The following is a 21,283-nucleotide window of genomic DNA, read 5'->3' as shown; positions in this document are numbered from 1 at the left end:
GGACCCCTGCCATAGGGGGTGCCAGGGCAGGTCAGTCTCCACGACCCTTTTGCTCGTTGGCCTTTGTGCTGCTGCCCCCCTGCCCACGAGGAGCTGCGCTGAGACCTACTAACTCAGTTCACGTTGCCATCAAACAGACATGGCTTTCGGTGCATGCCCCCCCAGGCTGAATTCAAACCTTCAGCCCAGAGGTGAAAGCCTCTGACTGAGCCATTCCAGCCCCCCATCAGCCCTGGCTTTTAATGCCCCCCTTGTTAGAATAAGCCCCAACCCACCCCCCATTGGGGAAACAGAGCAATAGAAACAAGTTGAAGGGGACACCTGCTCCTCAAACCTACAGTGGGAGTCCTGGGATCTAGCTGCCGGCCCCACCTAGAAGCTGGTGAGCTGCAGGTCACTGCTCCTTGGTGGGTATAATGTACTAGCTCTCAGTGTCGGCTTCCTGATTTGAGAAAGAGCGAGAGGCGGCTGTGTTTACCAGCTCGCTCCCTGCCGTGGTTCTGGGGCTGAGCCAGCCGGCTTCTTTAAGATTCTGGTCACAGCAAGTGCTGAATTTCTAAGGCTGAGGTGATCTTTCTCTTTCTACACAGACGCCGTGGTCCGTCCGTGCTGGGCAAAGAGAGAGGGGACAGGGGAAGAGGTCAAATATCCCGCCAGCCGCCTCGGCCAGAGGGAGCAGACAGTGAGTATCATGCACCACGAAGCAGCTCGTAAGTAGACAAGACTCTCTTGGCTTTTATTGTATTTGGCTTTGTTTTGGGAATATTTCCATCTCTGCTGAGCCGAGGGGAGGGGCTGGGCCTGGGGGAGACCTGGCAGCAGGGTTCAGTCCCCATTGTGCTCAGTGATGGCTAGAATGTTGCAGCGAGATGCCGTGTGTCCCTTCTCCACTGTGTGTGTGTCTGTCGCACAGGCAGATCAGTGGCTGCTCTCGATCTCCTTTAAAGCACCACTAGTCCCTGTTCATTAGAATCAGATTTATTAGAGTCACAGAGAGGGGGAGAGAGAGAGGGAAAAACTAAATCAAGTCCTTAATGAAATGGTCTGCCAGGCAGGCTGTCGGCCACTTAACCTGTCAGCAAAACGGAGACTCCAAAATGCTGAAGGGGGAAAAGGAGCAGAGGGAATCAAATGCCGATTTCCCCTCCTGCTCGTTGCAAGAAGAGTGCTGGGAGGAGGGCGTGGGCTGTTTTTCTTTCTGAGGATTGGTATTGTCTGTACCCCCTCCCCCAAGGCACCCAGCTTTGCCCCACTCGAGACCTCCCTGTTTGAATCAAGGGTGGGATTTCATTCCCCATGCCCAGTCAGTCCCGGGCTTCCCTTCATGGCTCCATCAGGAGACCCCCCACTCTGTTCCAGAGGCAGGGGGAATTCAGGCTGTCAAAGCGTCCCCTCCAGGCCTTTCGCACTCTCCAAGGGTGAGAGGAATTTGGGCTCAGGGACCGTTCAGTCCTAGGATTCCCCAGCCAGCTCCATGGTAATCCATCCCCCTGCTTTCTGTTTGTGTATGGAACGGAAAGGTAAGCCTTTTAGGCATAACGGCAGCTCTAAGGATTTTACTCTGATCCAGTGCTTCTGTACATCTAACTGTGGAGAACAAAAAACCTGAAACCTCTCCAAATCTGAGAAGAAATGCAGGGAGCCTCCAGCATTGATAGGAAAACATTGACTGGAAGGATTTGCAAATCAGGCAAGCCCCCTCCGAGAGGCATTCAGACAGGTTTCATTGGATACAGACAGATCTCCTGTACTCACGCACACACATGGGGTTAAGCCCATATGCCCACCCCTTGCACACATTGCCCAGGGCTCTTACAAATATATCCAAGCATCCTGTACTCATGCACATGAGCACGCTTCATGGAGCCTTTGATATGCTTCTGCATAGAGACACTGGTCCCTAGAATACAGTCATGCCCAGGGTCCTTGGATACATCTATGCATGAGAGTGTGCCTGCCCCACACAGACAGTTCTCTAGCATATGAACATACAACCCTATGTGCTGTTATAACACACATGCACCAGTGGGCAGGCTGGTCTAACACACCCAGATACAAACATCTGTTCAGGGGACAGAGCGCTGGATTGGGACTCTGGAGACCTGGGGTCTATTCCCAGCTCTGCCACTGAGCTGCTGGGTGACCTTAGGCAAGTTCCCGCCCCTCTCTGTGCCTCAGTTTCCCCTCCCACCTTTTCTCTGTGTTTGTTTGGAGTGCAAACTCTTCAGGGCAAGAGCTGTCTCTTCCTATGCGCATATGCATAGTGTCTGGCCCAGTGGGACGCTGATCTCAGGTGAGGGTCTCTAGGTGCTCCTATAATCCCAGTAGTAGTAATGCGGTCGGGCGTGCAGTCCCCTAGGGCAGACATACCCATGCATGGGCACATGATCACCAGCACGGCCACCCAGAGCTGTGAGCATTGCAGACTTGCTCATGATGTTGGCCCCAAGCAGGAGATAATGTTTCACTGAGATGTGATGCTGCTCACAGGGTTATTAAGATGCTGCTTCCTCTCCGTGGACCTGCTACTCTGGTTGAAGCAGGTTCATTAGCGTTATAATGTCATAGAGAAGAGTGAGATGCTGGCTGGCAAAGCGAAGTAGTAAATTATGACCAAGAATTAGGAAAGGGAGAGAACTAGGCTGTGGCTAGCTTGGCAAACCAGCATGGGGATGGACTTACTGAGATGAATGCAGGCCAGGAAGCAGTGACTGAAGGTCATTCCCATTTGCTGTCCATCTGGTGCTTTATGTACAATGAGTTTGGCGGATCTCAGTCAAGTCCCCAGAGAGACACCTGGCCCCGTCACAAACATCTTCAGCACAGTGGGCACTGACTGGCTTCCTTGAAAGTCTCACAGAATGACCAGTGACTGAGTAGACCCTGGAGACTGAGCTCCCTTCTCAGCCCTCAAGGGTGCACATTGGCATGACTGTGAGGGGAATGCTTGTCCTGCGGCTAGGGTGACCAGACAGCAAATGTGAAAAATCGGGACGGGGTGGGAGGTAATGGGAGCCTATCTAAGAAAAAGACCTAAAGATCGGGACTGTCCCTATCAAATTGGGACATCTGGTCACCCTAGCGGCTGCCTCTCTCCTGCAGGCAGCTGGCTCCCGCTGCAACGGGAGCTGTGCTCGCTACAGCGGGGCAGGGGTGGTTAGAGAGCTGGGAGCCAGCTGCCTGTAGCCATTGCCTGCTGCACAGTCCTGGCCCATCAGCAGGGATGGACAGCACATTGCTGGGATGGATTCCAGTGTGTGGCCAAACCAGGGCTGCTGGCAGGTATTGCCTTTACCAGCGCTAGAGTCGCTAAAGAAGGGAACCTGCCATTACATGAGATGAGCATTCCTGTGGTGATGGCTACACGTGCCAGAGCAAAGAATCACAGAACCTGTGGCTGGGTAGCATTCAATCCACCAGCCTACTCTCCAAAACCACAGCCCCTCCCACTTCCCCTTAATGGACACCACTACCCCGGAGCCATAAGGCAATTTCCAGTCCTAAGTGATGTTATAATTAAACTGCCACTAGAGGGCATTTCACACTGCTGCTTAGTTTGTCAAGTATTTACTACTGTGGGTGCCTACCTGAGAGGCCGTGGTTCCTGCTCCTGGTGAATGGATCTGGGGGCTGGGTTGCCCATCAAAATGAGAGGTTATTTTTGTGCCTGTTACTTCATTCGTTATGTTCCTGCTGTACTTGCTCTTGGTTAAAGCTCTGTTCCTCTGGGAACCACGCAGCACTTTAGAAGGGGGGCTGGCTTCTTGCTGTGCGGATTCCCAAAGAGCTCAGTCCCCAGCATGCACAGCGCTTGAGACTCTTGCCACTTATTCAAGTGCCTAGATGGCAGTGGAGGTCCCCTGGGCTGCCCAGATTGTTGGAGGAATAGGAACCAGTCTTCCAGAGACAGGAGCAGGTCTTTCCAGATCAGCTGATTTATGGTATCCCCTCCCTCGCTGGACCTCTGTCTAACCCATGCTCACAGCATGGGCTCTCCTGGCGATAGCCCTATGCACTCCTGGTGCATCTCTCAGCCAAGGACCTCAGTGACCTGGAAAGGTCAGCCTTGCCTCCAGCATCCCATGTGGCCTTATTCCCAGTTTGCAGGAAGCAGAGAGGAGCAGTGACCTCTCCATAGTCACACACTGAGTCAGCAGCTGAGCTGGGGACTAGCCCGGTGCCTTAGCCACAAGACCCTCACTGCAGATGAAAGCTAAGGCTCAGCCAGGTTAGGTAACGTCTTCTGAGCTAGCTGAGGAGCTGAGATCTGATCCCAGTCTCTTGGTGCTCTAAGCAATACAGGCTCCACCCCTACACATGCTCTTAGAGCAAGTGAGCTTGACCCACTTCGTCCTTGCGTGGTGAACAAGGGGGTTGTGCTCAGTGCGAGCGTGACAGAGGCTACCTGTGCAGGGTTCAGTAGTAGCTGTAACCCCACCCTGAGCCACAGCGACTCCCGTGCCCTTATTGCAGGGTAATGAAAGGGAGGAACAAGGGCACATCTGAGGGAAGATGGACTTAAACCCGCTCTCCACCATGCTGAGGCCCCGGGCTCCGCTCTGTGTCCACCCTTTGTGCTGTAGTAGCCCCTCGAGGTCCCATTGTGCACTTAGTGAGACACAGTCCCTGCTACAAAGTGCTTCTGATCTAAATGGAGGGCGGGGGCAGCGGAGGTACGGAGAGAGAAGGTGCCGTGCCCAGGATTCCATGGCCGTTCAGTAACGCAGACAGGCATAGAACCCAGGTCTCGTGCCTCCCATGCCAGTGTCAGAGCCACCGGGCCGCATTGCCCCCTGCTTCTGCTCTGAGGCAGGAGTAACTGGAGGGTCCTAGCAGTGCTCTCATCAGTGCAGGATCAGGCTCCCAGTCCGGCTCAGCACTTGTGGTTTTTACTCATACATACAGCTCTGTGCACCTGTGAGGTGGAGGAGCCAGCCCAACTGGATCAGTGATGTGGCAGCTATTAAGGGCCTAGCAGATTGTTAAGGGATGGCAGAATGTGGCAGAAGAAACCTGACCTCTGGGGACTGATGGCCTGGCCCACCATGGGCTGTCGCTGCCTGGACTCATGCATGGCTCCTTCTGAGAGCTGCAGTGATGCCATCATACCTGTCCTGAGCAAACTGCACCCTCCAACCATTTTCTTGCTCACATCATTAGCTGAGATATCAATTTCATTTTAAAAACTGCAGGCTGAGCAGCAGGTGCCGAATTCATTGCTGGGAGCCAGGCTGCCTCTTCCGCTTCATTATTTACAGCTGCGTTTGGCTGCCTTGCTAACTTCTCCGCTACCTCTGACTTCTGGCTGTGCTGGGGAACACTGCTTGCCTTCTGCTAGCTCCGGCACTAAAAGCCTGGAACACTTCTGCCTTTTCATGGCTGCCATCTGGCGCCTGACCTGGTCGAAGCGTGTGCCACCAGCAGCAGTTAGATACGCCCTCAGGCTGAAGGGGCGCTGTTCTGGTGAGGCAGGGTGGGGGCTCTGATGGCAGTGCAGGTACAAGGGGGTAAAATTACAGTCTGGGGGTTGAGTGGCAGCTTCCCAGCGTACCCTCCTGGAGCTGCTGTCGCCACACGATGGAGTATTTGGATATGGCTGGCACCCACGGTGGGAATAAGAAACTGACCAAACGGCTGGGGGCCAAGACTAACTGGGGAGGACAGTGAGAGTCACAGAGCTCAGGGGCTCCCTGGATTCAGTGCTGCCCTTTCACACAAGCCTAGGCAGAGCCGGCTAAAAGGGTGGACAAAATCGGTGGCTTCATTCCCAGCTGGAGGCTCCTGGCTCACTGAGTGCTCCCTGGGGCTGGGGGGCATGCAGCTCTCGGTGAGCTGAGTAGCTGTGGTGGGGGTGCGGAGGGACGAGCAGCTGGGAGTGCCAGTTCATGGAGGGGAAATCCGAAGGCCAGACCTGAATGCAGGTTGTATGTGGAGCGTGAAGCTGAGAGCGAAGTGTCTCCGACCACCCAAGAAGCAGGGCATGAAGTGTTTTATCGATTGTATCTTTCTTTCTTCCTAACGCCCCTAATAAATCCTGACTAGTGCAGCGGATGCTGGTGCTAATGAAAGCCTCACCAGCCAGCCCTCTTCCCCCGGCGTCATGGCTATTTTAGCTGCACACAGGTTTCAGCTCTCTGGGACCTACCCATTCCAGCCCCACCGTCTGACCCCTTCCCAGCCCTTTGCATGGGGACTGCCCCTGCTGATGCTTCCATATGCAGCTCAACTTGAGGCAGGAACCTGGAACGCAGCATTACATGCAGGTCAATCTGGCTTTCTGTTTAAAGACTCAAGGGGCCTCCTGTTTTTTACCCTCCTCCTCCCGCTTCGTTGCGGGAAGACAGCGTGGGCTAGTGACGTGAGCTCAGGTTGGGGAGACAGGCCTCCTCCCGGGTTCTAACCGTGGCACTGGGACAAGGTGCCTCTCTGGGGCGCCCATCGCTTACCTGTGAAATGGGGACACTAGTTCGTAGCTGGGGTCATGCGAGGGGTGATTACGTAATGTGTGGAAGGCGCTGCAAAGATGTACTGTGTATTCACGTCATGTTAGAGCAGTGGGTCTCTGTGTTCTCCATCCTGGGGCCCTCCTGGAACCTCCTCCTCCCGTTGAGCAATCTGGAAAGGGCTTGGGTGGTCCCACCCCCTGACACATCAGCTGAGAACCCAGCTCTAGACTTCTCCTCTTGCTCCAGCTGTTAACTGATGTACCTGGATCCCCCACCAGCAGCAAGGGCAGCCATTGCTGTTCCTTGGAACGCTGACTTCTGCGCCAGTCCAGCTCCCCGCTGGCCTAGGAGTAGATCATTCTTTGCACCCAAGACAGACTGTGGGCATCTTATACATCGTGCAGCCCTACAGGCAGAGCGGGTGAGCTCCTTGTGCCTCGTTGAGTGTGTGGGAGCAACTCCCAGAGTGATCTGGCTCCATTGAGTGGGGTGATCTGCTGCCGTTTCTCTTGGCAGCAGGTGGGGAGGAAGAGGATGGATTCCATATTCTGATGAGGGCACCCATCCTGCCTCACCACAGCCAGGATCAGGGCGGCACTGTTCTGTGGAATTAGCCTGTCCCCAGCTATCAGTCCTCTAGAGCCTAAGTAACAGGGTCCCTGTGGGCTCCCATCCAAGATGGAGATCAGGACGTGAGGCTGGTGCTGCCATGTGTTCCCTATAAAAATGGTTCTTGGCTATTTCCCAGCTCTCCTGCCGCACGTGCTCTGGATCCCACATGTATTGCAAGCAGAACGCCGAGTGCAGACCGGCAGATGGGAGAGCCAGACCGTGTTCTGCGGGAGAGCCAGGATTTCAGCTGCTCTGTTCGGGTGTTTGGGGCAGAAAAGAAGGGTTGAGGGGGGCAGGATCAGTAACTTTGGGCCCGATCCTGCAAGATGTGTACATGCAAAATGCCTGTGGAGTTCAGTGAGAGTTCTGTGCATGGATTGGGCCCATTAGAATAGAGATGAGACCTTTAAATATCCATCCACAGGCTCCTGCTCCTTCTGATGATTCCCTTTTCCCATGCTTAACATCCTCCCCTGAGCTTCTTAGGTTCTTTCATCTTCCAGGGAGATTGCCAAGAAATAGACACTTTTCACTGAAAATAGCTGATCCGGTTATTGGGGAGTTCACTGGCGGCAACGAGACAGACCAAAACGAAGCCCTGCTGTGCTCGGTCCTGCTCTTCCCCTCCCATGGAGGGGCCGGAAGGGGAGTCCACCCAGGAGCTGGGCATGCCGGAGGAGGGACCCTTTCCAGCTCAGAATGAGGTTTAGAGAGTGGAGCCTCGGCAAGGTTGTGTGGAACCATCGGCAACCCTGTCATACCCCTCTGGAGCCGGGGATGTGTGCCAGAGTTGTGTAGCATATTCAGCAGCAGCCCCCAAGCCTTCCCCAATGGAGGCAGACGTACCCTTAGGCCCTGTGCACTGCATGCTGACTGAAGTTAGCTCAAGTAACAACAGCAGGGAAGTTGCAGCAGCTCAAGAGCTATACAGCCCTGCCTAGAGCCCTGCATTCATACTCGGGCTGACGCCCCTGTGCTGCCGTGGCTTCACTGCTGCTGGTACTCAAGCCAGCTTTGTTCCACCTCCCGCTTGTAGCATATTCATACCCTGACACAGCAGGAGGAGCCTGAGTGCTCCTGCCTCAGGTTAATAGCAGGCCTGATGGAGAGCCTGCCTGGTGGATCCCCTAGAAAATGGAAATTCTGCGTCGCCTGGCAGGGATGAGGCCTGACCATTGACCCCTATGTTTGGGTGTCTCCCTGAGCACCCCTGGGCAGCTGACACCTGAATTTGGGAATGGGGCTCCTTCCTGAGGAGCTGCCCGGTGGGTCCCTGCACCACCAGCTTCTGTGATCAGGATCTGGAGTCTCTCCCCTGGGCCCGCGTGACATCTTCACACTTGTTCAGTATTCAGGGTCTGGCCCAAAGCTGCCAGGACCCCTGGCATCCAGGCTTCAGAAAGAGTCTCAGTCAGGCAGCTCTGTGCTACCATACCTGGCTCCAGGAGAGAAGTTCTCTCCTCAGCCCCATGCTGCCAGCACATGTCTTTTGGAGCTGGAGTCTCCCCTGAGGGACTCCACAGGCCCGACCCTCAGCTGGTGTGATCTGGCAACGCCCTATTGACTGCTGGGGAGCCTGCTGCATGTCTCCCTCAGCTGTGGTTCAGAAAGGGCCCTCTCCTGCGGCTTCCGGAAAGGGCTTGGGTGGTCCTTGGGTGGGCCCAAGGGGGGGGAGGGATAGCTCAGTGGTTTGAGCATTGGCCTGCTAAACCCAGGGTTGTGAGTTCAATCCTTGAGGGGGCCACTTAGGGATCTGGGGCAAAAATCAGTACTTGGTCCTGCTAGTGAAGGCAGGGGGCTGGACTCGATGACCTTTCAAGGTCCCTTCCAGTTCTAGGAGATGGGATATCTCCATTAATTATTATTATTGTTATTATTATTCCTGTATGCTGCTGACAGGAGGGCTGGAGAGCAGGGCTCTCTCTTGAGAATCCCTGGACTGCTGCTGGGTCCCTGCCTGGCTGCCACCCCCATTAGGAGGCAGGGGCTTCCCTCGAGGATCTCCAGGCTGCCATGCAGAGAGCATACCTTGTTATGGAGACTCTTCCTTCTGCCCTGCCCCTTAGCCCCAGGGCTCCACAGTCCATTCCTCCTCATGCCATGGACCAGCACCACTACCCCCCGGCAGCAAGAGAGGCCTGTAATGAAGAAGAGGCAGCCATATTGTTAGTAGCACTTGGGCTCCCCAGAAGGGGCAGCTGGGATGTCAGCAGGTCTTTCTGGCCTGGCCCTTCCTCCTCCCTTGGCTCTGAGAACATTTCCAGGGGTGCCAATGTGATGAAAAAAGACCCAGCCTCGATGAACATGCTGGGGATTTTTTCTGCTTTCTAAAATAGCCTGAGGTTACAGCCCCCATCCATCAGGCTGGCGCCCGGGGCCAGACCATGCAGGCTGCAGCCTCTGCTTGATGGATAGGTTCAGAGACGGGCTGGCTATCGAGGACCGACTGCAGGAGCTGGCTCTAGCACTTCCCCAGGTAATTTTCAATAGTAAGAATTCTCCCCAGGCTGGCTGGCTGAGGGCTGTGAAGAGCAGAGGGGAGAGGATTTCACCAGCTGACCTGCCAGTGGAGTCCCTTTTCCACCCTCCTCTTCTTCGGCGGCTCAGGGCCGGGACCCTTTCCACAAGCTCAAGCCCACGTACTTGGGTAGCTCCGAGCAGGGTGAGCGAGACGCTTGGTTCAGTATGGCAGACCCAGAGCTCCCACGCAGAGCGACATGCATCTGCTCAGTCTGTCTCAGCTCCAAGCTGGGGAGGGAAGGCAGCTAGTGGGTTTTCAGTAGAGCTGGGCGTACAATTTCCAACGGAACAGTTTTCCGTTGGCAAATGCAGTTTTGTTGAACTCGAAACATTGTGTGAGAACAAGTCGATTTCAGGGACATTTTTGACAGGAATGGATTGAAACAAGAACAAATGGTTTTGACGTTCTTGTTTCATTTCCGTTTTATCAGTTCATTTCCTTTTGTTTCAACGTTTATATGATTAATTAATAGTATCTGACATATTAAGAAATGTATTTGTTTTGACGTTATCTAAACAAACTGTTTTTACCATAGCAAAACAAAATGATTCCAAATCAAACATTTTTGGCATTTCCATTCCCTGAAAAATGTCAATGTTTTGGTCCGATTTGGAACAAAAACAAATTTTGAAATGTCATAATGTCCCACAGCCTGGAAGATTTGTTTTCCAGTGTTCAGCTTCAGGGGCAGAAATCAGGGCCTGGCGCCGTCTCGTGTGTCTGCGACTAGCAGTCAGTAAAATTGGGCTCTCTGCTCCCAAGGCTTGTGATGCTGAGGGTTTCTCAGGCATCTGCAGCCTCTGCTCAGTGTCCAGATGAACCCACACTCTACACTGGTCTCTCTTCCCCTCTCTGTGCGCCTCATGCTCCCTTTCTCACTTTCTGCCAAGTCCAGATTAAGGCAAAGGCACTATAGGCCGTGCCAGGGACCCCAGCTCCAGGACTCGTGATGTGATCAGAATCTTAACTTGCATTGAAAAATAAATTAAGTTTTGTCTGCCTGAGTCTGCAGAGAGCCTGATATGATCGCTCTGAGAGGGGGCAGCTGCCCCATGCATCTCCAATGGGATGGTAGCTACACCTGGAAGAGTTGAGGGGCCACCCCGCTAGAGGAGTCTGAGTGTGGCTGGAAGAGTAGTATGCAGCAGGCCCGACTCACCTACCCCAGCAGATACAGCCCAGCATCAGGGGTCAGAACTGGGAGGTTCTTTGCTACCACCCCGTCTCTGGCTGTATGGGAGGTGACGGACTCCCTGCCACTGCAAGTGCTGGATGGGGTCATAGCACGGGCTTGGAGGGTGCAGCCATGAGCAGCTGCGAGCCATAGTGTATCCAGGGCACAGGATCACCTGAATCCAGCCCTGCTCTGTGCCCTGTGTGTCTTGTTCTCCCCCATCACTCTGTCTGTGCCTCTCCATCTCCTCTTCTCTCCTTCACTGCTGTCTGTCCACGTCTCCGCTCCCTGCCGAATATCTGGGAGGAAGGTTATTGCTGCACCATTCTCTGTGTGGCACAGTTTCCTAGCAGGCCCATGGGTATCTCACAGCTCGCTGGCAGTGAGCAGAGCCTCCGGGACCCTCCTTGCACTGTGCCCTCAGCCCTGACACAGCACCGACCACCCAGGGGCCTACGAGATCCAAGCCCATCAGCCCTCTCACTCCTTACGTGTTTTCCTCTGCAGCATGACACACAGCTGCAATGTGCCTGGGCCAAATTCAGACATGGTGTAAGCGGGCACAACTCCAACGGAGTCAGTGGAGTGGTACCTGCTTACACTACTGTGGGTCTCAGTTGGTCCCCCGGTGCCTGTTGGATTGAGCAGATTCCTGGATAGAAGGAGACATGCTCCTGGTGTGTCATCGCCACGCCGCATAAATCTGAAAGGAGTTTGATTCCACCCCATTGCTGCATCTTGTGATGCCTGGGTGTTGGTGGCATTGTGTTTTATGCTGCGTGGTCATCATGAGGTAAATGTTCCCAACAGTTATGGGGCAGGAGTGTGGTCTAGCAGTTAGAACAGGACACGGAGTCTGGTCTCCTGGGTTCTAGACCCAGGTGTGTCACTGTCCTTGGGCAAGTCACCAAACCATTCTGTGCCTCAGTTTCCCCATGTGTAACCTGGGACTAGTGCTGACTTGCCTCACCGTGATGCCAGATTATTAAGGTTTGTAGTGCGCACTGAGCTGCTGGGGTGGAAGGTGCTAGCAGAGGGCAAGGAGTTACTGTGGGCCTCAGTTCTGTAATCAGTGCCTTTCATGCTGAAAGCCATTTTCAGGCTCCCTCTGTGGCCCAGAGATATGGATGGCCTCCAGCCTCCCTCTGGTAAGGACAGCACTATTGTGAGCTGTGTAACACCCTGGGAGCATCCCCACTGTATTCCTGAGCAGGGCTTGGAGTCCTGGGGCAGGATTTGGGAACACAGCCAGTGCGGCCTGGCTGCTGAGGCACTGCAGACGTGATGATCGGCAGAGCCGCTGTAGGACAGGTACTGCCCTCCTCATTGAGCCTGCTCTGGGATGCTCTCTCCTGAGTGCCCACGCAGGCTAGATGACTAGAGGATTTTAAGTCAGGAGAGAGTGTGAGGCCACAGATGTGTCCTAGGTACTGGAGAATGTGGCACAGACAGATGTGTTTTTACCAGCCAGCAGGAGCTAGGACAGTGTGAAAGGGGAGGCATTGGTGCAACCTGAGACTATACTAGCCAGCTCGTGTGTGGAAAGTGTCACTGGCTTCTCAGGCACCAATCCTGAGTGGATCAGATTCATGCAGGACACCAGGGGATGCATCTCCTTTTGATGTCAGCGGGAGCCGGGCCTGCTTTTGCCGGGGCTGCATTTGGACCATTGTCCGTGAATGGAAGCTGCGGGTGGAGGTGTGTGTTTTTTTCCCATCCTGAATGTGCCAAACTCTGCCCAATGTCAGGGCGTTTGCCTTGTGCCATTCTGCTGCAATGATAATGGAGATGGCCAGTAAATAAAACCCCTAACGTTGTTTGTCTCTTATCAGAGAGATTAAGCAAGGAGCTGAGGGGGATTTTAAAGCATCCCCGATGAGACTGGATCTCCCAGGATGAGACTGAACAAGGACAGGTAAATGTGTAGCAAACATAGGCACCCGCCCTAAGCACAGCTAGAAGGACATGAGCTGCCACTGAACTGCTTAGCACGCCTGCCCTCTACCTTGACACTGGAACCTCCCTTCTTGCTCCCTTTTTCATGGTTAATTGTAGCAAACCCCTGGCACCAGCTGCAGTGGGACTAGAAATCAGGCCCAGGTTCTCTTGATTTCAGTGGGAGTTAGGCACCTAAGTACCTCTGAGGATCTGGCCTCCATCTCCAAGAGCAGCAGCCCATTCCATGTGGGCTAGAGGAGGAATCTCATTTAGCTGCTGGCAGTAGAGGGCCTGTGACATGCACAGCTGAGCAGTTCCGGTTCCATCCCACAGAATGCAGTGTTGCACGGATACAAACCCGCCAGTTCATAACGATAATATAATCCTTAATGATGGCTTCTCTGGAATAATGTTCATGGAGCCACTTCTCCTACCCCTCCAGTAGCAGGTAATCCCCGGAGAGCAGGGCAGATTCCACTGGCAGACCTCACCAGTTCTCCTGGTCAAGTGGAGTGGCCTTAATCCAGCAACACACTTAAGCGTGTGCTTAGCTTTAAACCCAGGCCCGGTCCCACTGAAGCCAATGGGAGCATTCACATGCATGAGTGCTTGGCTAGATCAGGGCCTTGCTGCCCAGACAGCAGACAACCCAAGGAGGGTCAATGCAGAACAGGCACGTGCTTTTCCTCTCCCGCATGACAACGCAACTGAGCAGGGAAAGCCTGGAGGGAAGTAGCCTGGCAGGGGAGAGTCTGGAGCCGTAGGAAGAAGCAGAGGCAGAGTTTGAATCTGGTGACAATTGACAACGTGATGATGGGGTGAAATAAATTAATAATCAATGAGTGCCCAGTGCCCACTCTGTACTTGTTCCTTATTGCAACAAAAAAAAGAACCAGAACTGGGTGAGTAACTTGGAAGAGATGCTGCTCTAGAGTGAACTTTGCCTCCTTTCTGTTTGCAAAGTATCCCTGAACAGCCTGTAACTGACTAATGTTAATGGAAATTTGTGGAATATTTTCAGGGAATTATTCTTCCCAAGCTGTTCAGTGCATGTATTCAAACTGTGAGAAGTGCTGGTTAGTTTGGATTGGCTACATAGGTCACAGGGGATGCTTCTGCTCCCCAATTGGCTGACTATAACTCTTAGGGCCAGGTTACTGGTTCAAATACTCACAGTCGAAGCTTGGCTGCGTGGGAAAGTTGCACCTACGGTGTAAACCCATTTACTTAAACCTGTTCAAACCCCTGTGTGGACGCTGATTGAAGAGGGGCTTTTCTAGTTTAGCTTCAGTTCACTCGGAACAGTTTACGCAAAACCAAAATAAGAACGGCCATACAGGATCAGACCAATGGTCCATCTAGCCCAGTATCCTGTCTTCCAACAGTGGACAATGCCAGGTGCCCCAGAGGGAATGAACATACCAGGTAATCATCAAATGATCCATCCCATCACCCATTCTCAGCTTCTGGCAAAGAGAGGCTAGGAATACCAACCCTGCCCATCCTGGCTAATAGCCATTGATGAACCTATCTTCCATGAATTTATCTAGTTCTTTTTTGAACCCTGTTATAGTTTTGGCCTTCACAACATCCTCTGGCAAAGAGTTCCACAGGTTGACTGAGCGTTGTGTGAAGAAATACTTCCTTGTGTTTGTTTTAAACCCGCTGCCTATTAATTTCATTTGATGACCCCTAGTTCTTGTGTTATGAGAAGGAGAAAATAACACTTCCTTATTTACTTTCTCCACACCAGTCATGATTTTATAGACCTCTATCCTATCCCTCCTTAGTCATCTCTTTTCCAAGCTGAAAAGTCCCAATCTTATTAATCTCTCCTCATATGGAAGCTGTTTCATACCCCTAATCATTTGTGTTGCCCGTTTCTGAACCTTTTCCAAGTCCAATATATCTTTTTTGAGATGGGGCAACCACATCTGCATGCAGTACTCAAGATGTGGGAGTACCATGGATTTGTATAGAGGCAACATGATATTTTCTGTCTTATTATCTATCCCTTTCTTAATGATTCCCAACATTCTGTTTGCTTTTTTGACTGCTGCTGCACATTGAGTGGATGTTTTCAGAGAACTATCCACAATGACTCCAAGATCTCTCTCTTGAGTGGTAACAGCTAATTTAGACCCCATCATTTTATATGTATAGTTGGGATTATATTTTCCAATGTGCATTGCTTTGCATTTATCAACATTGCCCTTCTTTGACTGAAATAAGAGTGTCCACATGGGTTTGTACCAGTTTAACTGGACAGGCTTAAAAACCATTTGAAGTTAAACTGGTGCAACTTGCCCAAGTTGGCCTGAAAGTGAAAAAAATTATTTTCTCAAATATTATCTAATAGTTTGCTGTTCCTGCAGCTATTCTTGCCAGTAAAGACATTGGCTCAGCACTAAAAATAACTAGATAAAACCAAACCAGGGACTGTAGGCTTATCGCAGTAAGGAAACTGCAGAATGTACCTCATCACTGGAAGTGGTGTAACTGTACCACTGTGTGCGCTATGAGGGGGGGAAGGGGAGAAAGAGTCCTCTGAATTTCAATCCTTTACTATAGATTTAGAAGGTCCCTGCTGTGCATCTTGTGCTTAGGAGGTGGAGAGGTATTCCCATGGGTTGGCCCTACCAAATTCACAGCCATGAAAAACACATCATGGACTGTGAAATCTGGTCTCCTCCTGTGTGCTTTTACTCTATACTATACAGATTTCACGGGGAAGACCAGTGTTTCTCAAATTGGGGGTCCCGACACAAAAGGAGGTTGCGGGGGAGTTGCAAGGCTGGGGGGGGGGGGGGGTCTCAGTATTGCCAACCTTACTTCTGCACTGCCTTCAGAGCTGGGTGGCAGGAGGGCAGCGGCTGTTGGCCGGGCGCCCAGCTCTGAAGGCAGTGCCGCGCCAGCAGCATCACAGAAGGGTGGCAATACCATGCCATCCCATCCTTACATCTGCACTGCTGCCTTCAGAGCTGGGTGACCAGAGAGTGGCGGCTGCTGACTAAGGGCCCAGCTCTGCAGGCAGCAGCGCAGAAGTAAGGGTGCCAATACCATACCAGGCCATCCTTACTTCTGCGCTGCTGCTGGAGGCGGCTGTGGCTTCAGAGCTGGGCTCCCAGCCAGCAGCCACCGCTCTCCAGCTGCCCAGCTCTGAAGGCAGCGCTGCCGCCAGCAGCAGTGCAGAAGTAAGGGTAGCAGTACCACAACCTCCCTACAGTAACCTTGCGACCACTGGACAGCTCCTTTTTGGGTCAGGACCCCTACAGTTACAACACCATGAAATTTTAGATTTAAATAACTGAAATCATTAAATTTATTATTTTTAAAATTCTATGACTGTGAAATTAACCAAAATGGACCGTGAATTTGGTAGGGCCCTACCCATGGGTGAAGTAAAGCAATGTGTGGGGAAGACCAGACTAAAGTAATGTCTGTCTGATCTTATCTGGAATTTACACCCCACTCATCATCCTAGGCGCTCAGATACTAACATGGAAGCTACATTACCTGAGAGGGTGGGGTCTTCATGCCAGAGTTGGGATCCATTGGTAGAAAGGTTTAGAAGAGCCCAGTACTGAATGGTCATGGCAGTTCATTCTCCCCTCCCATGGGAGGAGTGCTTCCATGTCAGGGTTAATGTCCCATGATGGAGCAGTAGGGGGAACTGCATTTGCATCCCTTTAGTACAGGGATTCTCAAACTCTTTTTGCTGGGCCCCCCTTTGAAAATATTTCAGGCTGTGATAACCCCCCCCCCCAAAAAAAAAACGATAGCAAATTACTGTACATACTCATAGCACTAAATTAAGCACATAGTCATTATCCCTGCAGTCAAAGGCGCTGAAGCCTTTCAAAAAGCGTAAAGTAGACTTACCATATTTCAAGTTCCCAAATAGAGGACGCTGCCGAGGGGATGGGAGAGTTGGGCAGGGGGTTACAGCAATACCGTACTATGCCACTCTTACTTCTTTGCTGCTGCTGGTGGCGGCACTGCCTTCAGAGCTGGGCGGTCAGACAGCAACTGCCACTCTCTGCCCATCTCCCAATCCCCCCTACAAAAGCCTTGCAAGCCCCTTTTGAGTCGGGACCCCCAGTTTGAGAAACGCTGCTTTAGTAACTATCCCTTTCCCATAACACAGGCCTGTCTCCCAAAGTTCCCTCACCAGCCATCGTGCACTCCAGCGAGCAGAAGGGGCAGCATCTGGCTTCTAACACTTGGGATGCACAGGCCTGAGTTATGCTCTGAGACTCGAAGGATATTTTAAAAATCCAAGGCAATAAATCTCTCTGGAGCTCGCTTTTTCTGTGTGACACTGTCTCCTCTTGAGAGGATCTAGTGCTGGAGGCAGGTGAATAATGCCTGGGAAGAAGAGCTAGCTGGGGAATGCAGACGTCTTCAAAATATGATTGTGGCAAGCAGTTATTCAGGCCCCATCTTCCCTGCTGCTTACTGCATCGGAGATGGCTCCCCCATCTGTGGTGCTAAATAAGGAGAGGTCGGTGAAAGAAGAGCTGGAAGGAAAAGGTCACAAGTCTCTGTGGCTCCTTTAATAACCACAAGGGGATCCTTCATCACCCGTGGTGATAGCTCGGCCACCGGTGAGTGCTGTACCTGGATGTGAAGAGGGCTGGAGAGTGTAGTGACCATCAGTGCTCCTCACAGCTCAGTGAGGTAAGCAGAGGGGATGGAAGGGTGATCAGCTGTCATGCTACAGGGCACAAGCTGGTCACCAGCAAGGGACAGGAAGGATTTTTTTTTTTATGCTGTGTGCAGTGATATGACTGTCCTGGTACCTATGGGTCTCTCCTTCCTCTGAATGGTCAGGTGTAAGTATGGTTGGCATCTTCCAAGCCGTGCCCTGCAGGACAGTAATTATAACCCTGATACTAGGTGGTTAGGGTTGGGTTGTTCTTGGTAAGGGTCAGCAGCCACCCACCTTGTAGGGGTCAGTGTGTTTTGGGCTCTGTGTCCCATGGGTCACATTCTCCCATCATCCGGAGCTGTGCTGAGCACAAGAACTGGATGGGAGAAGATGGCTTGAAGCCACCTTTGTGCCTCCCACATTCTTGGCTTTGCTGGGTGGCCTTCCTGGCCCATGGTGTATATTAAAGAAGCCTCGGACCTGCTCCCGTTTACATTGGGCCAAAGCAGTCTACTAAGGCCCATCCCACATCCCTGAATCACCAGAGCACAGCAGTGCCCAGTCACACCCCCTCCCTCAGCATGTCTCTATGCCATGTGCTATAAGGCAGGCAGTGTGGAGCCCTGGGCCCGGTTCTTCGCAGCCCAGGGGGCCCCTTACACCAGGGTATCTGCCAAGACAGATTCTGCTGGGTTTGTGGCAGTGTCAAGGGGCCAGAAGGGGAGCGGGAACCTGGCCTTTGCCTCTCTCTGCCCTTGCCCTGCAGCTGAGATCAACTGGGACACTTTGCTGACAGCCCCTGGATTTCCTGTCAGAGCGTTGAGGGAAGGGCCCTTGACTCTGGAACTCATCCCGCCTGTGAACAAGCGAAGCCCTGAGCCTGTTGATCTTCAGGACACGTTGCAGGGCCTGTCTGCTTACCCTGGCGCTTTTCTGACAGGGTTGGAGAGGTGTTTGGGGGTTTGTTTGGTTTCGGCCTCTAAGAGGCTGGTGGTAAGCGCATTGCACCAGCGGGAAAATAAAGAATCCTTAGCATGTCCGGAGCATGAAGCAGTCACCTGCTCAGAGCGCTGTGCCAGAGGCAGGTTTCATTGGGAGTCAAGATGTCAGGGCATGTAATTGTGTCCTGTAACACATCTGTGCAACAGTCACCATGGCAGGGCAGCAGGCACCAATGCAGCATCCCAACATAACATCTTCAGGGCAATGCAATGGGAAGCAGGACAGCAGGCAAAGCTGAACCTTCCCCAGGGAAATTCTGGATATAGGACCCTTCTATATAGTCTGAGGCAGACCTTTCCTTGCCGCAGAGTTCTGTGCTTTATTAGCTCCTAGACAGGCTGTTCGGTTGCTTCCATGACTTGCAGAATACAAACCTCCGGCAAGATGGCTTGGCACAGGAATTACTAGGGCAGACAGAATCTGGGGACACATGGGTGGTGCAGGACGTAGGCCCCTATCCAGATGGCTGTTGCCCCCGTGAGAGGAACAGCTAAAAACAGCACATGCTTGTTCGTAAGCACATAGCACAGCTCCCAAAGGCAGGACGCTGAGCCAGATGGACAATCGTGTGATACCGTGTGGCAGCTCCTACAGCATGTTCCCAATTTGAAATGAGGTCAGCAAGGAGGAAGTACCAGGACAGGTGAATGCAGTGGGCTGAGCGTCCCATCATGATCCAACAAGTGGAGGGAGAGGTGTGGGACCCCACATGTGTGACATTTCAGCCCACTGCTCGCACCAAACCGTGACACAGGCCATGTTGACTCGGGAGGAAAGTGCAGCAGCTCCACAAGCTGGTGTGCTTGCACAGGAAGTCTGGCCTTGCAAGGTTCATTCACATGAGAGAATCTTACTCGGGTGAGTAGCCCTACTGAACATGATGCGAATGCTTGTGTAAGGTATAGCAGGGGCAGACCCATGATATGCATCTTCTCCCCAGTGACACAGGCAGGAGACCCAGTTGCATTTGCTAAGCAATTTATTGTCTGGGCATTAAATCTTGTCCTGTCAGGAGGTTTCCCTCTATCTGAGGAGATGTCCTAGGTTCCCTCTGAGGTCTATACATGCAGAAGATGAACATAGCTAGTTACTGGCTGGGGTAGGGAGTGCAGGTGCCGCATGAGAGAAGCTAGTACAGACTGAGGCCTCCTCCACAAGGAGAAGGACAAATTTCTCATCTTACCTAAGTGGGCAGCACAGAGGAGAATTCAGCTCAGTCAGAGGAGGCAGAAGCTGCCTTTCCCTGAGCGGTCAGCTACCCACTTGGCAGATGACATGATGGAGAAATCCTGCCAGCCGTCCTGTGTCTGGATTTTTAAAAGGGCTGGCTTGTTCCATGAATGCTAACATGGGAACTGTGCAAGCTATGGGAACAAGCAGGAGTCAAAGTGAGGGGAGTATAGCTTCCCCTCCTCTTCCTGGCTTGTAGGGAGCACCCAGAGTTACATAGAGGATCAAAAGGTATAAGGGCGATAAATGTTCATGGTCAGGGAATGACACAATCACTGGCTTCCGGGGTCAGGAAGAAACTTCTGTGGGAAGGTTGTTCCTCAGTTGTCCACCAGGGAGTTCCTTGCATCTTCCTCTAAAACAGCTGGTGCTGGCCACTATTGAAGACACGATACTGAACTAGATAGACCTTGGCTGGACTAGATGGGTCTGATCCAGCCTGAAATGAAACAGAGGAAACACAGCAGACTTGAGAGACATAGAAAGGTGGTGATGGTACTTTACTGCTGTGTAGAAAACCTGGTGGGTTTCATTTAGAAGCCATGGCCATGACTGAGTAGGAGAGGTTTTGAGAGACCTGGGTTTGGATGGGGGACAAGGACTCTCACATATATTTCTGGGTTCCATGTGGAAGCATGGATTGGGGAGGGAGCATGGCCTGATGGATGGAGTGCAGGACTGGGACCGGGACCTAAAATACCTGGGTTCTGTTCCTAGTTCTGGCCTGCTGGGTGACCTTGCACAAGATCATGTCGCCTTTCTGTGCCTCAATTTCCCTATCTGTAAAAAAGGGGAGGAGGGCTAAAGATACTGATCTCCTTTGTAAAGCACTTTGAGCTCCATTGATGAAACAGGCTATATAAGAGCTAGTTGTTATTATTATATCAGGGATGCATTTGCCTGCTTTGGATTTATATCACCAGTTCTGGTATTTGGCATGCTTTTCTGTGTTCTGATGGGAAGTGTGTGTGTAAATTTGGGGTCCAGTGGTTTTGTTGGGTTTGCAGCATGCTTGTTTATTTTTTTTAATGAAACATAACCTGTCAATGGCAAATCACAATGAGCTGTGAGGTGGCTTCGCTTTTTTATTTGGCATAAAACCTCTCCTCTGAAATGTTTTAACATCGTCAGAGATGGGAGGAGTCGCACTGGGTATTTCTGGATTTTACAGAGGTAACCCATGCTGGGGCTTTCATTCCTTAACAGCTGTTTTTACATCAGTGCCAGATTCACTGCTGCCCAGCTCCTTGGACAGACATTTCCATTAGTGCAAAGTAGGTGGAAAGTGCAGAGCTGGTTGGGAATATTTTGACCAAACTTTTATTTTTTTGTTGAAAAATGCCAATTCATCAAAACCGAAACTTTTGTGGGAAAGGGTTGGCTTTGACGAATTTCTCAACTTGAAACATTTCTGAAGTTTCTAAATTGTTGAAACATCTCATTGCAACGTTTTTTTAAATGAAATTTTTCAGTTTTCTGATTGGAAATGCCTTTCTGTTTCAAAATTTAAGCTAATGATAGCCTTAAAAATGTGAAGGGAAAAAAATTCAAAATCTAACCAAAAAGTTTCAAAAAACATTGTGACTGACCTGAACCACATTTTGTGGAGGGGGGGATTTTTGGTTCATGAGCATTTTTGAAGTTTTCAACTTTTCATCCCAATTTGGGTCAGGAAAAATTTCTGAAATCCTGACAATTTTCACAAGATG

At 51.8% G+C, this 21,283-nt stretch overlaps 1 protein-coding gene across 1 annotated transcript in view; it reads left to right on the top strand.

Annotated features, from left to right (window-relative positions):
* FRMPD3 (FERM and PDZ domain containing 3) overlaps positions 1–21,283 on the top strand; it is a 96,709-nt gene that overhangs the window by 19,662 nt on the left and 55,764 nt on the right. Inside the window, exon 3 of the mRNA XM_065411031.1 lies at positions 591–682. Coding sequence (XP_065267103.1) covers positions 591–682 — 92 coding nt within the window. The remainder of the gene's footprint in view (positions 1–590; positions 683–21,283) is intronic.

Source organism: Emys orbicularis, chromosome 9, assembly GCF_028017835.1.
Source record: "Emys orbicularis isolate rEmyOrb1 chromosome 9, rEmyOrb1.hap1, whole genome shotgun sequence".
Lineage (NCBI taxonomy): Eukaryota > Metazoa > Chordata > Testudines > Emydidae > Emys > Emys orbicularis.
This window is presented reverse-complemented; position numbering and strand designations above follow the sequence as displayed.